At 38.9% G+C, this 16,300-nt stretch overlaps 1 protein-coding gene across 1 annotated transcript; it reads left to right on the top strand.

The window, feature by feature from the left end:
* Positions 1 to 65: 65 nt before the first annotated feature.
* Positions 66 to 9,774, top strand: LOC140162767 (uncharacterized). The gene is made up of 5 exons (XM_072186059.1): positions 66 to 124; positions 4,796 to 5,106; positions 5,615 to 5,746; positions 6,521 to 6,678; positions 8,333 to 9,774. Exons 2-5 carry the CDS (start codon positions 4,818 to 4,820, stop codon positions 8,597 to 8,599), a joined length of 846 nt encoding a protein of 281 aa, XP_072042160.1. The 5' UTR covers positions 66 to 124; positions 4,796 to 4,817; the 3' UTR covers positions 8,600 to 9,774.
* Positions 9,775 to 16,300: the final 6,526 nt, after the last annotated feature.

The raw sequence follows: 16,300 nt of genomic DNA, 5'->3' as shown, positions 1-16,300 counted from the left end.
TTTAATTGATTGGGACAAAGGTCATAGCGGTTGTTTTGATTTTGTAATCAGCTGACTGACTGCTTACTGCTAGCGGTTCTGTGTCTGATTTCCTGGTTGATTTTGGGTTTTCAATATTTGTAATGTATTAATGTAAATCTGTTTCATTTTTTAACATGTTTTTATAGTAAAAAAGTTAAGTTATTATGTACATGATCGAGTAGCTCTAGGTTTGTAAGCTTATCATCATCATGCTTATCGGATTTTTATCCAGTGCAGGCATTTATCATATCTGTAATGTATCTGTACTGTACAATGTTAGGGACAGGCATAAAAATTTCAAATTAATTCTATTAACATGAATTGTTGTTTATTGGAAGAGAGAACTTCTCAGAAACAATTTGACACCAAAACCAATCTTCTATTGTATTGCTAAGTGAAGTTATGACGAAATTACTGTCGGAACATTGGGCCATTTTCTCTGATAAGACTTACCATACATGTAGGAGTGCATGGGGGGACTTGATAATTTTTGTGCCCCCCTGTCAATTTTTTGTTTTCACTGTAATTTAATCTAATTTTTGTTGAATATTATGTATGTTATCATTTTCAACACATCTGTGAAATTTTGTATGAGAATTCAAATTTTAAGGTGGTAAAAAAGTGATTTTTGTGCTAATTTTGGTCAAATTTTGCCATTTTTCGGCCATTTTGGGCCCATTTTAGGCAAAAACAATGATTTTTCCCAAGCGATAACAAAAAAGTGCTTTCTCCCAGCAAATAAGTAAACTGGAATTGTTATGTGAAAAGGATGAAAGTTTTTGTCAAACCATGTTTCCCTTTTGTCAGAAGATGAATTTTGGGTCAAAATAGAATTTTTTACCAAAAATGCCCCTTTTTGACCCCTTTTTTGACCAAAACGGTGATTTTCACCAAGGCATATCTCACAGTAAAAATTTTCAAAAGTGAAGTCAATGTTGCATTCTGCTTCCTAAAGCATTGAATCTGTTGTCAATGCAAACTAGAGCATCTGAAACAGATTAATTTTGGTTTTATTCATCATTTTCTCCAAAAATGGTGTTTTCAGTGGCACAAAATGGCACAGATTTACATAGGGCTTTATTATCAAGTAAAATAAATAGCGCCCTCGCTCAGATTTGCCTGTCCCTAACAATGTGTAGCAATACTGCTCAACGCTTCAAGTGAACCAGACGAACAGGAAGTAAAGTTCCAGTAACTCAGCATCATGTTTATAATAAAGACTGAACTGAAGTCATGCTGTACTAGTGTAATCGTAAAAATCATCAAAATTCAGATTTTGGTACCTTTGTAATGCACTTATCAAGTCTTTCCCGGCCCTGGGGGACCCGGGACATAGCGGGGAACATGCCGGGACGTAGCCGGGGATGTACACAAAATCATTGCCCTGCAGGCCGGGAAGTTAGCCGGGACTTGGCCGGGGATGTACAGTAGATCGTCCCCGCTATGCCGGGCCAATGATTCATGTTAGCGGGGCTTTTGCCGGGGTTTACAATTTTTTTTCCCGCACTGCCGGGACATGGCGGGGAGTCCCCTGGGACTTTCACGAAGAAGTCACACCATTAAAAAACATCAGTACCCGGTACCGTAGGGGAGATTGGGGTTAGTTGGAACGCGGGGGTAAGGGTAAGTTTTCTGACAAAAAAATTAATTTGGTAAAATACTGGCACCTAGTAATAGGTATTAGTAAGGGTCATCCACAAAATTAGCAACAGCACTGATGCCCCACCAATGTTGGCTTGGGAAAGGAATATCTGTTTTTTGACTTACTGACTAATTTTTATGCCCCTCAGAAAAGATGCGTTATCTCCATGTTGTTTAAAGATTCAGGGATTATTTTTGAGTATCATAAGCACTAGTAGTAAGTCCCAGAATAATGTTAAATAAAAGTTTTATTGTATTTCTTATTTTGTGTAATGAACTTTGAAATGTAAAAATAGGCATCGGGGTTAGTTGAAACTTTTGAGGTGGGGTTAGTTGAAACGTGAAAATAGAATAAAAAAATATGGTTAAAAATTTGACTTTTTAAAAATTTGTAACATGTTTACCATTTCTTCAATATTGCTTTAATATGGTTAAAAAGCAATAATACAAGCAAAAAATGCACACAGAAAGTACATTTTATAATATTTTAGGCTTCTCATATTTTGGTCCATGGTGACACTCGTCACCTTGTGTCCAAAGTATTGACCCGCACTCCCTCATATTTATTCATTCATTTTTTCACACTGATTGTATGTTAAAGGGTGCCTTCAAGGGAAGTATAACCCTAACAACACAATAATAATTATTTTGACATTTTTACAAGCCGTGTTTCAACTAACCCCAGGGGGTGGGGTTAGTTGAAACACTTTTTTTCAAATTTTCAAATTGGATTATATGAATAATCATAAGCAGGTCCAATAAAGTTTAAGGCTGTATTTGTAGCATGTATGTATATGTTTATACTGATATGGTTAGTGTTTCTTGAAAGTAATCGGTTTGCGTTAAAAAGACGATTTTGTGAAAAATGTTTCAACTAACCCCAATCTCCCCTATACCAAGAACTGCCGATTTTGACATGCATACTCTTCTGTAATGCACTATTTTCACGATTGTGGTGCTACAAAGCAAACTGAGGAGTGGGGTAATTACTTGTTATAAGTAACCAATATTATATTTTAAAACCAATTTCGTGCATCTATAAATGAAAGTCTACTTTTTTAAAACACTTTATTTTGTTTAAATCCTTGCATCTGCATGTAAGTTAAGGCTTAAACATGTCGATGTCTTTTAAATTATCGGCATGCACTATTAAATCGGCCGTGTTGTGTACGATCACTGCTATCCAAATAATCCAATCGATCTTTTTTTTTATTAGGCCTATAGTGTCGTTCATTCAATAATCGACACAGCACAGGTATATTAAACTCTGCAAGATGGGCCGGGGCATAGCCGGATTGTACATTGTTTTAACGCAAGTCCCGGCCCATGGGGTCGGGGATTGTGCCGGGCTTGTCACGCTGTAGCCCGGCTAGCGGGGCCGAGTCATAGCGGGGATTTACAGAAAATTTATGCCCGTGAGGCGGGACTTTAACGGGTCAGTGCCGGGATGTCACGCTGGCAAAATGTACTTCCCGGCTAAGTCCCCGCTAGTCCCGGGTCCCCCAGGGCAGGGGAAAGACTTGATAAGTGCATAATTGGCATAGATGTGCTAACATAGCCTGCTAGTGGTTCGGTCGAAAGCCGTGTATTTAGACAAAATAAAGCATTTGCATGATTCTGGACTTTTGATACTGACAGTACAAAAAGTCCGACTCGAGATCGAAGGAAGCTCACTCTCCACGTACCAACACGCGTTGCATATTGTTTCTACTACTTATTACATCGGCAGCTACTATTGTAAACAAAATACACAATTTAAACTGTTTTTCATATTTGAATTGACCGTTAGTTTGCCTCGGTGACCTTTAACATGTTTAATTGCTTATTTTGTTTTCTACTACAAAAATTAAGCGTCTGTTTTAAATCAATTTGGACTCTACTTCCCCCGTGTTAGAAACACTGGATTGGTGGCGCACTGTACGAAAATCTCGATTTTCTCGAGTCGATCTGAGTTGAAGTAGAAAACATTTCTAAAACTTCTGTTTTTTGACTAATTTGTCGATGTATTCAGGGGAAAAGTGGTTTAATGAAATTCTGTAGACTTATTCTTTATTTCTAAGCAACTCTGACAAATTTCCATTTTTTTTAATGTTCCTGTGAAATCACTGAAAGGGCCTTTAAATAGGGCAGCACCAATACGAAAATGTCATACCGATAAATGACATGTCTGTTTTGCCCGGTTTTTTAAGTTTGCGTTGCGAACTAGGAACACCCCCTGATCAATATTATGACTAATTTTGCATTTTTCTCAAAAAATAACTACACACAGATGCTGGTAACAAAAGTTATACGGCCAAAGAATGCAATTACTTCACTGAAACCGGGCGCGGGTTTTGGGGGGGCGTTGGGGGCGCCAGCCCCCCCGGGGTAAAAGCAGGGGGGGCGGCCAAAATGAAGGGGCGGCGGAAGAATTAGTAAATAAAAAGGCCGTAAAAATTTGATAAAGCATAAAAAATTTTGAAAAAATGGTACTATGTATGAAAATGTGCTGCTTTTAGGGCGCCAGCCCCTGAAACCCCTTTGTTTTTTTTTATTATTTTTTTTTTTTTTGCTCTTCACTTTTTCAAGCGACCGAGAAAAAATTGGGTCAACCTTTTCGGGCTGTTGAGGAAGGGCAGCATTACCCATGTAGCTACCGGTCCGTGATCGTGTGCTTGGTATGCGGGGGGTCAAAGGTTCGAATCCCGGGAGAGCTGAGTGACTTCTTTGTTCATCTTCTCTCCTTTTTCGTAACTTCTTTAACTTCCGATATCAAAAAGCAGGGTTTGGTGTTAGGGTTAAGAAATGAGGTACCGGTACCTTGTAGCGGTACCTCTTTTCTTACCATAAATAATGTACCAAGGTAATTTATCATGTTTTACACTAATTTTGCCCAGAATAAAGATAAAACTTTTATTTACCACTTGAGCCAATTTTCAACTTTATTTTTTTGTTTTCAACTCTATTTTTTTGTTCTGGGGAGGGGGTGGAACTTGAAATTCTCTTAATTTGGGGAGGGGCTAAATTTTCTTTTTGGGGTGTTGAGTTAGCAAACCAAGTTATATGGGTCAACCCCCATAACCACCCTCAACGACACACTGCAATCGAATCATCGAGCACACATAAACTTTGCCAAATTTTTTATTTCTTTTAGAATTTTCCCAGAAATTAACTTGATGCTGCCACCACTTTCCCGTGTGGGTGTTCAAGGCACCCCTCCATCTTCCCCACTGGATTTTGACTACCTCAAACAATGGCATCACACACTTCTAAGTTGGTCAGCAGGTGTCATCACATTCCCGGCATGCATTGGGCTATTCCAAGCTTTGATATTCCGCCCTCTGCAAATCAGCAATGCAACCTTTGGAGCTCGGGTATTTGGCATTTGTTCCGTTGGGACGGCAGGAGTGATGGCATCCATAGGATTACTGGGTACTTCAGCTTATTTGCTCAAATTTGGAACCGGTAAGTGTATTACTTTTCCTACATTTTTTATTCACACTGTGTTACTCCAGGACTGCCCACAAGCCCCCAACCTCCTTTATGCACTCCACTAGTGTGTAAAGGAGCTTGGGGCATGGGTATAAAGATCCCTCACTTTTGTGAGCTAATCAGTGAAATCGCACCAAATATTTATCTCTGCTTCTGTCCAGTACTCCAGGCAGTGTGGCCTCAATAGGAGAATTTGGCCATTCTAGCTGAAATCCATAAGGTCATGTCTTCCATAGGGGATGCATATAATTAGGCGAATCCTGGAAGTTTCATTTATTGACATAATCCTTTACTCCTACAACTAATAATTTCAATATTTCTATCTCAGATAAATGACCTTTTTCAGGAAAATAATGAAAGTTTTGGGCAAAATGATGCAGGCGGGTGATGGGAAACTTGGAATCAACTTTCATTAGTTATGTGTCTCTTTGAGATGTAACCCTAGGTACTAAATTAATTGAATTACTCATCTCAATTTCAGACATGACAGAAGCAGTGGTATCCAGCCTTGATACCAGACATATTCTGTTCAATGGTGTGGCCTCAGCTGTGTGGTTCTATATCCTGGGAGGAAGATTTCATTCTGTACTGCCAAGCAGCCTCGTCAATCCAGGTGAGAGCATGTTTCCAGTGGAGTGCTGCCAGGGGGCGCAACTTGTATCTCGCTCAAAATACCAGGACAAAATTGACCACAATCACATTGTGTTTTTTCGTTAAATTGGTCTGTTTTAGACCAAAATTAAGCCAAATTTTATGGGTGGGGGTGTTGTAGAATAGATTCCACCCATTTAGGTAACCCCCTTTGAAATTCACACTCACTGTGTGGAAGATTAAAGTCATTCCTTACATAGGGGATATATGGATTTCAAATGAAGTAGCATTTGCTGATTTCCTTTCATTGAATTTGGGTGTATTTCTGAGACATTGGGGTGTAATTCTCATACATTTGGGTGTATTTCTGAAACATTTGGGTGTATTTCTGAGACATTTGGGTGTATTTCTGAGACATGTGGGTATATTTCTAATACATTTGGGTGTATTTCTGAGACATTTAGGTGTATTCCTGAGATATTTGGGTGTATTTCTGAGACATTCGGGTATATTTCTAATACATTTGGGTGTATTACTGAGACATTCGGGTGTATTTCTGAGATATTTTGTGTGTATTTCTGAGACATTTGGGTGTATTTCTGAGACATGTGGGTGTATTCCTGAGACATTGTATTCCTGAGACATTTAGGTGTATTCCTGAGACATTTGAGTGTATTTCTGAGACATTTGAGTGTATTTCTTGCACATTTAAGTGTATTCCAGAGACATTTGGGTGTATTCCCAAGACATTTAGGTGTATTTAGGTGACATTTTGGACATATTTCTCATTACACAGGTGCCTTTGCTAACAGAGGGTTGACTGCATCATTCAACTATGCATCGAATGAAAAGAAGAAGAAACTAAATTTCCAAGGCAAACAACATGGCTGTCACACATGTGGCAGATTCTGGTTAATTGACAAATTCATTGCTGATCATCAGCCACCACTTGCTGTAAGTATACATGTAGGGTGTTTTCATCAATTGTGATCAGACATTCATTGCTGATCATCAGCTGCCACTTGCTGTAAGTACATGTAGGGTGTTTTCATCAATTGTGATCATCAGATAATTCATTGCTGATCATCAGCTGCCACTTGCTGTAAGTACATGTAGGGTGTTTTTATCAATTGTGATCATCAGCTGCCACTTGCTCAAGTGCATGTAGGGTTTATTTCATCAATTGTGATCAGATAATTCATTGCTGATCATCAGCTGCCACTTGCTGTAAGTACGTAGGGTTTATTCATCAATTGTGATCAGACAATTCATTGCTGATCATCAGGTGCCACTTGCTGTAAGTGCATGCAAGGTTATTTTTATCAATTGTGCATCAGGCAAATTCATAGCTGATCATTCACTGTAACTTGCTGTAAGTACACACAAGGTTATGTTTATCAATTGTGCATCAGGCAATTCAATGCTGATCATCAGCTGCTACCACTTGCTGTAAATGAGATTCCAACTGCATGATTGCACTTTTGGTAGATTCATAGAAATATTCTGAAGGTCTCATGTATCAGATTTTGGTCATAAATTCATTGCTGAACAGCAGCTGCAACTTGCAAGTAGAAGATGTATTTGGTGGTAGATACATATACATGTATATAGAGTTTGGCTGACTAAAGCTAGAAGCTATGATAGTGTATGCCAACTTGGCTTTGTTCCTGGTTATAGTTGTAAGTGCAGCATTTTATTTGCTCTAAGTAAAAGGGGGTTATAGTGGGAGAGAAGGCTCTAAAAATAGGGTCATGCAATTCATTTAGGAAATTTTTTGAGACTTTTCATTCATGATACCCCAGCCAAAGGGGATAAAATGTATATAGGTGTAGGGCTGACACTTTCACAGTATAAGGGACATTCGGTGAGAGCAAAATGTAAAATATATGTGGTCATTGGGTTAGAGCATGATTTTTGGCTTTCAGTGGGGGTCATTGGGTGAGAACATGACCTTTTTTCAAAATGGAACCTTTGGGTGAGAGCCGAAACAGTGCCACAGGAACCACAAACATTGAAGTTCTAGTTCTAAATGGCTTCAAATGGCTTGGTTTTTTCAAAATAAGTAACAAAATCAGTGATAAATGAAAGTTGCTGTTCAAATTGAAAAATGATGGTCTTTGGGTGACAGATCAAATGGAAAAATAAGGGATCTTCGGGTGACAGAGCATGTGTTCGTAAACAAATATGGGGTCTTTGGGGGTACAGCGACTTTGAAAAGGGTGGTCTTAATTAACAGCCCTGCATACGCGTCACCTCCAAAGTGGGAGTGCCCCCCCCCCGGTACCCCAGTCAATGACCAGGGGCCCCCTGGACCACAATGTGGTGCAATTTTGAGTCTGTAATCTTTCGGTATAATATCTTTGGACTTCATGTCATTGGGCAGGAAAAACCTCTTATATGTACTTGTGGCCCTTGAACATGTTAAAAACAAAACTACCAAGAGGTTACATAGGAGGTTTTGCTTTAAACATGTTCAGGGGCCAGTCACATGTACATAGGAGGTTTTTCCTGCCCAATGACAATATACCTTTTCAATGAGTAATCATAACAAATATCAATTAGACTCGGTGAAGTTCCTATCAAATGAGTTTGATTTTCTTCTTTTCAGGTAATCAGGGACATGATGCTGAAGCGTCGTTACATCTTTGGAATATTCCCAACACGACCTAAAATACCAAACCAACGCTTCTACCCACAATGCAATCAATGCTCACAAAAGCAACAGAACTACCTAAGTGCACTCAGCAGGGTCAAAGTTCAAAGGTTAAAACTGAAATGGCGGCATATAGTGACCCATGGTACATCTTTAAGACTTTATCACGTATGGTTACCATTTCCATTTATATATCATATGTTTGAGCCATTGAAGGGTTAACTCCATGGGTCTCTAAGAACTGTTTTGATTGGTTACAAAAAGGGCTGTGTCACATAGTGGGCCAATCAGAGATAGCATAATAAGGGTTCATACCACTAAATCCGCCTGTGAAGCGGTTTCCGGTAAAAGTTTATCACGCCTATAGTCCCAACTTTGCATAAAAATGTGCAAAATCGGTACAATATTAACAATTTTAGTGTTGCAAATCGTGTTTTGCTAGAACTTGTGAATGTTATCTCTAGTAATTTGAACAGAAAACGCGAAAATGTGAGTGATGTTTACGATGATGAGCGCATGAACACACAAGGTCAAAACGCGGTTAGCAGTCGGACGTAAACACGGGAAAATCGGGTCTTTTTATATAGCGCTATTTTTCTCAAAAAGTAGACCTAAAATATGGTGTCATTTTCAGATATGTTATGCAGAATTTTGTTCTGATTAAGATGATATCAAATATATATTTCAAAGTAAGACGTAACTTCGACTTATAGCCTAAAACGTGACCCCTATTTTGCACGTAAAGTCTATGGAAAGCTATTTTGTGGCATGTACCCATAACAGTCAGTAGGGCTGAAGGTGATTAAGTGACAAATTGCTAAGAGATCTAAAATTTCTATTTTGATAGCATTTTCACTTGTGGCTACCATCAGACTTTTGGTTTGCTCACTACAAGGCTTTCCATTATCAACTTTCTTAGGGTCTTGTGTCAAGTCTTCAAATGTTTCCCCCCACCTGTCCCAAGTACGGGGAATAAAAAAACCTTTCTCAGGGTCATTGCCTAAACCAGCAAGATTTCAGTGATGAATATTTGATATTTTATAGAAAACTGTATAGCTTTTTAAATGGTGAGATTTATAAGTAATTTGTGACAATTGTCATGACTAATAGTGTAAATTTGTTGTATTTAGTTATTGGGAATTATTACCAGGGCTCAATGATTTGAGCAGGAAAAATTAGTGAATTATGCAGTGGAAATAATAAAATACACGGGTGAGATGGTTAACTGCACAGGGGGAAATGTCAAATTTACTAGCAGGGGAATATTGGAGGGCAAATAGTAAATTTAGCGTGCCTTTTTGGTTGTTAACCAGTGGTGGCAAAGAATTTCATTCCAGGGGTGGAGGCAATGTAAAATCTGGGGTATATCTAAAGTTGGTATTCTTGCCCAAAATAGTGGGATGTATTGTTAGGTGATTTTTATGCCTCCACCGCGAGGCATACTGTTTTTGCATTGTCCGTGCTTCCGTCCTTCCGAGCTTCCGTGCTTCCGTCCGGACGCTATATCTCGGGCATGCATGGGTGGATTGACTTCAGATTTTCAGGATAGGTGGGTCATGGTCAAAAACTCTGGCTACTTTTTTTTTTTTTTTTTTCAAGGTAATATACTGAGGTTAAAGGTCATTTGAGGTTAGGGGCCCATTTTCCTTATTTACCTCTTTTCTCAGAGACTAGGGGTCGACGTTCCTCAAACTTGGTGGGTGGGTGCATCTTGACCCCAGGCAGAACAAGTTTGTATTGGTTAGTGGGTCAAGGTCACCTGAGGTCACCCAGGGGTCATCTGAGGTCAAATGAGCAAAAACTGTTGTATGGCCATGATACTTGGTACATACAATCAACATTTAGAGCCAAATTTTTGGAAGGTCATTTTGGGGTCACCCAGGGGTCATTTGAGGTCAAATTAGTAAAAACTGTCGTATGTGCATGAAACTTGGTGGGTACAGTCAACATTTAGAGCGAAATTTTTGAAGGTCATTTTGAGGTCATCCAGGGGTCATCTGAGGTCAAATTAGTAAAAACTAGCATATGGGCATGAAACTTGGTGGGTACATTCAACATTTAGAGCCCAATTTTTGGGAGGTCATATTGGGGTCATCCAGGGGTCATCTGAGGTCAAATTAGTAAAAACTGTCATACATGCATGAAACTTGATGGGTACAGTCAACATTTAGAGCCAAATATTTGGAAGGTCATCCGGGGTCACCCAGAGATCATCTGAGGTCAAATTGATAAAAACTGCTTTGTATCAACTTTTGAGTGCCACATCGCTCGATCCCTTTGGTGGAGGCATCACGGTCGACGCACAGCGTCGAAAACCACGACATCCGAGAACCGCGGTCCATCTAGTTTTCTCTGACAGGGGAGGGGGGAGTCCAATTTGTTTGGGGGGGGGAGGAAATCCTTCCGGTTTCCACTGTGGTTTACTATGTGGCTGCCTGGCTAGTACTTTTCCTGGAAAAGTTTTGCTCAGTAAGAGTCCAGTATGTCAGGCTGATAAAACTTCCTGGTATTTGCCTTAATTAAAAGTGTTTATTTGTCTTACTTCAGTGGCGTACCGTGGCCGCCCCAACCCCGGGGGGCTGAAGAAGAAACAATTTTGCCGCCCCTTCTTTAACAGCCCGAAAAGGTTGGCCCAATTTTTTTCACGGTCGTTTGAAAAAGTGAAGAGCAAAAAAAAAAAAAAAAAAAAAAAAAAAAGGTTTTTAGGCGCTAGCGCCTTAAAAGCAACCTTTTTCAAATTTTTTAGGCTTTTTCAATTTTGGCGCCTTTTTTCTTTGCTAATTAGTTTTGCCACCCCTTCGTTTTTGCCGCCCCTCTTTTTTCTGCCCCTTCGTCTTCCGCCGCCCCTTCGTTTTTGCCGCCCCCTACTTTGACCCCGGGGGGCTGGCGCCCCCAAAGCCCCCCGCAAAATACGCGCATGTACTTACTAGTGTTACATCCAAGCCTTGAAATAAGCGTACTGGAACCAGGAGCAATTAAAAAAATATATTGCTCCTGGTTCACTGGGATTTTACAAGAATCAGGAGCAATTTCAGAAGAAACTGGAACCATTTTTCAAATAGTAAATCCTTTCTACATATACAATGCAGCATATCAGTCCTACTGCATGAAGTTCAAAACTGGAACTATTATCTATAGGAGCTGAGGTTCATGTGAATTTTACAAGAACCGACGTGGAGCAATTGATGGCTTTAGGTGCGCAAATTTGCTCATGGCGCCTGCTTATTTCAAGGCTAGGGTACATCCCTGATTAGCAGGCTTTTCCAGTTGAAATCCATACTCCCTTTATGGAAATCAAGACTTTAATCTTCAACACAGGGATTATGAATTTCAAATGGGGTTACCTGAATGGGCGACTCCATTTGAGATCTACACCCACTGTGTGGAAGATTTTAAGGTCATATGCAGGCGGCAGATGACATGATCGAGCCGGCAACTTGTGAAACCGCCCGGCCGTATGGCATTTTCCAATATAGTCGGTTAGTTTTGTGGGGTTCATTATCGAACCCCAACGGTTTTAGCTTGTATTTATATTATTTATCAACATAGGCCTATTTGTTTGTGATATTTCAAGCGTTTTAAAATTTCAAAATAATCCCATTCAATTACACGGTTGACGATGAAAATTTACTGAATTTAGAGAATGCAATGCGGCCACCACCTGCCCTGGTCATATGTATGGATTTTAACTGGAATATTCAAATTTTTGGTGGTTAGGCTATAAAAAAATTGTTTGATTGGCATTAAAAAAAAAATTACTACTTTTAGGTAGGCCTGTTATCGATACAATTTTTTGAGTCGATATAATTTGGAAGCAAATTATGCAACATATCGATACAGTATTGATATATTGACACATTTTCAAGATGCAATTTACGTTTCTTTTATGTTTATTAGTACAACAGAATAGGCCCCCCTACATAACAAAACGACCGTGCAAAGTAACTTTGCACTCTATATACTTGTTTACAATGCCTTTCGGGGGATCTTCTGGAGAGGTTTGAGACAACATGATGGCTCAGCTTGGAATTGGGAGACAGTAATTTGGGATAATCTAATCATGTGTATCATATCGTTTGTGTATCAATACTTCTTCTTAGCGTGTCCAAGCGCAGGGTCAAATGCGCCTGAGCCAATAGCTGACGCAGTGACGAGCAGAATCGTTGAATTCAGCTAGGTCCTCATGTGTGCAGTGTTGCCCCATCTGTGGACAGACCAACAGGTGTTCCATAGTCTGTGGAACCGTTCCACACTCACAGGTAGTGTTCTGTCCTTCTGGTAGGTAGCCCCATTTCTGCTAAACGACCTTGCACCTTCCGACCCCTGATCTTAGTCTGTTGAGACACCGCCACTCAGGCCATGTGGAATCAGCTCCAGGTAGTTGCTCACTAGGTTGCAGTCCCATAGCTGGTGAATTGGGAGATCTCTCTTTCCACAGGGTGAGTCTTTCCGCTTCCTTGAAGACTGTCCTACCATTGAGTACCAACATGTCAAAAGTCTATCCGACTATATCGATACTTTCAACAATAAATAACAGGTTTACTTTTAGGGTAGGTCGGGTTATGCCAATCAAACAGTTTTCTTTGCCCTAGTGCTAAATACTTGTTATCATGAACATTGGGCTATTCCAGATAAAAGATGCCCCCCCCCAAAGAGGATGTGAAAACTTGATGCAATAAATGTTTGGAATTCCACGCACCAATAATTATGAATAGAATGGAAATCCAGTCTAAAATTGTAAAAAAACACCTGGAAACTGTTGAAATTGCTCAGGCCTAAATTTGTGGAAAAAACATGCAAAATTACTGGAAAACTCCAAAAAAAAGTCTGGAATTCCAACATCCTTGGGGAAGGGGGTCTTTTATCTGGTATAACCCATTTGGGTCAAAGTTGATTACTTCTGTGCAATATATTTGACTATTATTTATCATGATAAAATTTTAAAATGGAATGTAATTTTATAAAATGTTTTAATACCTACTGATAAATTATGTAAAGTCATACACTTATTACATGATATAATTAAGTGATATCGACTGTTTGATGTTTTATACATTGCAGGGCCGTAGCAAGCGGGGCGGCCGGGGATGCCATGGCCGCCCCACTTTTTGAGAAATTTGTTATGTTTTTCTTTATATCTTTATTTCAATTTGGGCATATATTTGTAATTTGGCCGCCCCACATTTGTGATGACCGCCCCACATTTTTCAACCTTGCTACGGCCCTGATACATTGTATAAAGAATTACAAATTAAAAGCTTGGCCATAATCAATGGGTCCAAACCAAGTTGCCATTTTTATTGATGTAAAGCTTTCTTTTTTAAAAACAGTGTCAAATAATTTAACAAATTTACAGATATTTTAGGCTAGGGAATAGGCCATTAGTCTGAAGGGGCATTAGTCTGTAATGGGTTAACGGTAAGGTTTAGGGCATTTTAGGGTTAGGGATAATATTAGGGTTAGCATTTGCTTTATAGTTAGGGATAGGGTTAGGATTATGGTTAGGTTAGAGTAAGTGTTGTTAAGGGTTAGGATTAGGGCTTATCCCCAGTCACATACGTCATGTGCCCATGAAGAGACCCCGGTATTTTGGGCAAATCCTACACCCAATTGACCCTGTTTTTTCAGTTACCTACACTGAATGACCCCCTTTTTTTGAACAAGTAGTCCCCAAAAATAAAATTTCAGCGTGAAACACATTTTGAAAAAATAAATGAGTTTTGTCTATTTTGTAGGCCTACTGTAAAATTGGGTAAAAAGCTATTTTTGATTGTTAATGATGTGAAATTTTGTGCGCTCCCATACAAAATCACCCCATTTTGACATTTTTTGTGCGCTCTGCGCACATGAACGTTATAAGTATTATTGTACTCTCAAGCTTCAAATCAACCAAATACAATTTGGGTGTAACACTATGACTCAAATGAGTGTTACTTCAAACGATAATTTTTAGCTAATGAGTTAAGGGCTTGGATAGCAACGTTTGCACAGTATATTTTGTGGGACATAAGAGCACATCAGACATATCGAATGACATTCTGAATACGAAGAATGTCCTGATATCAAATCATTTTGATCTTTTGAAATTCGTGAGATAGGCCTAATACAAATTATTAAAATTGATATTTTGGACAATTTTATAAATCTAATGATATTTAAAAAGTGTATGTAGCTGGGAAGAAAAGCTGGCGATGATAACCTTTTGCGGCAATTTTGCGCAAAAATTTGTAGATTTTGCCCCCCTGAAATTCACTTTCCCAACCTCCCATGCCCCCGAAAAAAATCCTGGTGCCGCCACTGCTGATGTAGACTTCTCCGTAGTCCACTTGCCCATTGTGCATACTCTTAAACTGGTAGATTCTAAAATCAGAACTGTTCAGTATTGAAGTGCCATTATAATATGTTGCATTCAATATATACTTTGCATTCACTTTACTGTTACTGTCACTAATATAGGCCTAATTATAAAACTTTTTCATAACCAGTATTTTCTGGTATTTTGATGTAATAAAATAATATCAGTATAATTCCGAGTTCAACTGAATGTGTTCGTAATAATCAAATAACATATTTTTATTTATCAAAAATCGACTATGGCATAGTCTATTGCTGATGTGCTCTCATGTCCCCCTGGCCCCCAAACTCAACCCAAAATTGGCAACCATGAGAGTTACCAAAAAGCGCGAAAAGGGGTCACTTTTTTACCAGTAGCAAGGACCGCGAAATTGGTAAAAATAGGGGGTATTTAAGTTCGACTGTCCGCAAAATTTGACTGTGAAATCAGCAAAATAGGAAGTATTTAATTTGCACTGTCTGCGAAATTTGGATAAAAGGGGTACTTGAAAAAATCTAGTAATTTTTTGGCAATATTTAGTGTCATTGAAAAAGGGGTGTTTGAAATTCTAGTCATTTAAAATGGGTGTTGGAAATTCTAGTCATTGAAAACAACAAAACAAGGGTTGTTTTTGACCAAATTTTGTCCTCGATTTTGTATGAAAAAGGGGGTAAATTTGATGAAAATCATTGCAAAAGGGGGTGTTTGAAAGATTTGGTAACTCTCATGGTTGCCAACTTTTGTGTTGAGTTGGGGGGCCGGGCATGTCCCATAAAAATACTGTGCAAACATTGCTATCCGAGCCCTTAATGACATATATTTTTGGTTTCTTTTTTAGGACATGAAGGGGGGATCACAAAAAATTTAGACCATAAAAAAAAAAGGGGGGGGCAAAAAATTCCACACTTTAGAGGGATCAAAATTGTTGTTGATGTCAAAGGTTCCAACTTTTCACCCCCTCCTTTTTAGGACATGAAGGGGATCAAAATGTTAGACTATAAAAGGGATTTAAAAAATCCACCCTTTTTAGGGGATCACATTTTTTTCATGTCCGGGGTTCCAACTTTTCCACCCCCACCCCCCCCCCCTTTTTTTAAGGACATTTTTCCCATTTTTTACTTAGTGGGGATCAAAAAAATGTTAGACCATAAAAAGGAGATATAGCCTAAAAAAAATCCCACCTTTTTAAAACGGGATCAAATTATTTTTGATGTCTGAGGTTCCAACTACCCCCCCCCCCAAAAAAAAGTATTTATGAACACTAGAATAGTACAATGTACTCATCACATCTTTATTTAGCAAATCAGGACACGGAAGCGTCGGCTGTGTAAAGTGAGCATCAATCGGAATCCCGGAGGCTTCAGTTTACTGTCGCCTAGCAACAACTGGCACCTGTGCATCGCCATTATTAATTGGCTGTTCCAACTTGTCAACTTACAAAATTTGCGCGAAAGTTTCTCATGTATTATTCTTTTTATATTTTTGTAAAAATAAAATAAAACAATTGATTGATAATTAATGATATACGATTTAATTTGAAGAACTCTTAATATGTGCATAAACATCTGAATATAAGTGGCAGAAAAAAA

The sequence above is a fragment of the Amphiura filiformis genome, chromosome 10, assembly GCF_039555335.1.
Source record: "Amphiura filiformis chromosome 10, Afil_fr2py, whole genome shotgun sequence".
Taxonomy (NCBI): Eukaryota; Metazoa; Echinodermata; class Ophiuroidea; order Amphilepidida; family Amphiuridae; genus Amphiura; species Amphiura filiformis.
This window is presented reverse-complemented; position numbering and strand designations above follow the sequence as displayed.

Coding starts and splice junctions, on each gene's coding strand:
- LOC140162767 (XM_072186059.1), top strand. CDS start 4,818: ATGCTGCCACCACTTTCCCGTGTGGGTGTTCAAGGCACCCCTCCATCT. Junction 5,107..5,614: donor TTTGCTCAAATTTGGAACCG/GTAAGTGTATTA, acceptor TCTCAATTTCAG/ACATGACAGAAGCAGTGGTA. Junction 6,679..8,332: donor ATCATCAGCCACCACTTGCT/GTAAGTATACAT, acceptor TCTTCTTTTCAG/GTAATCAGGGACATGATGCT.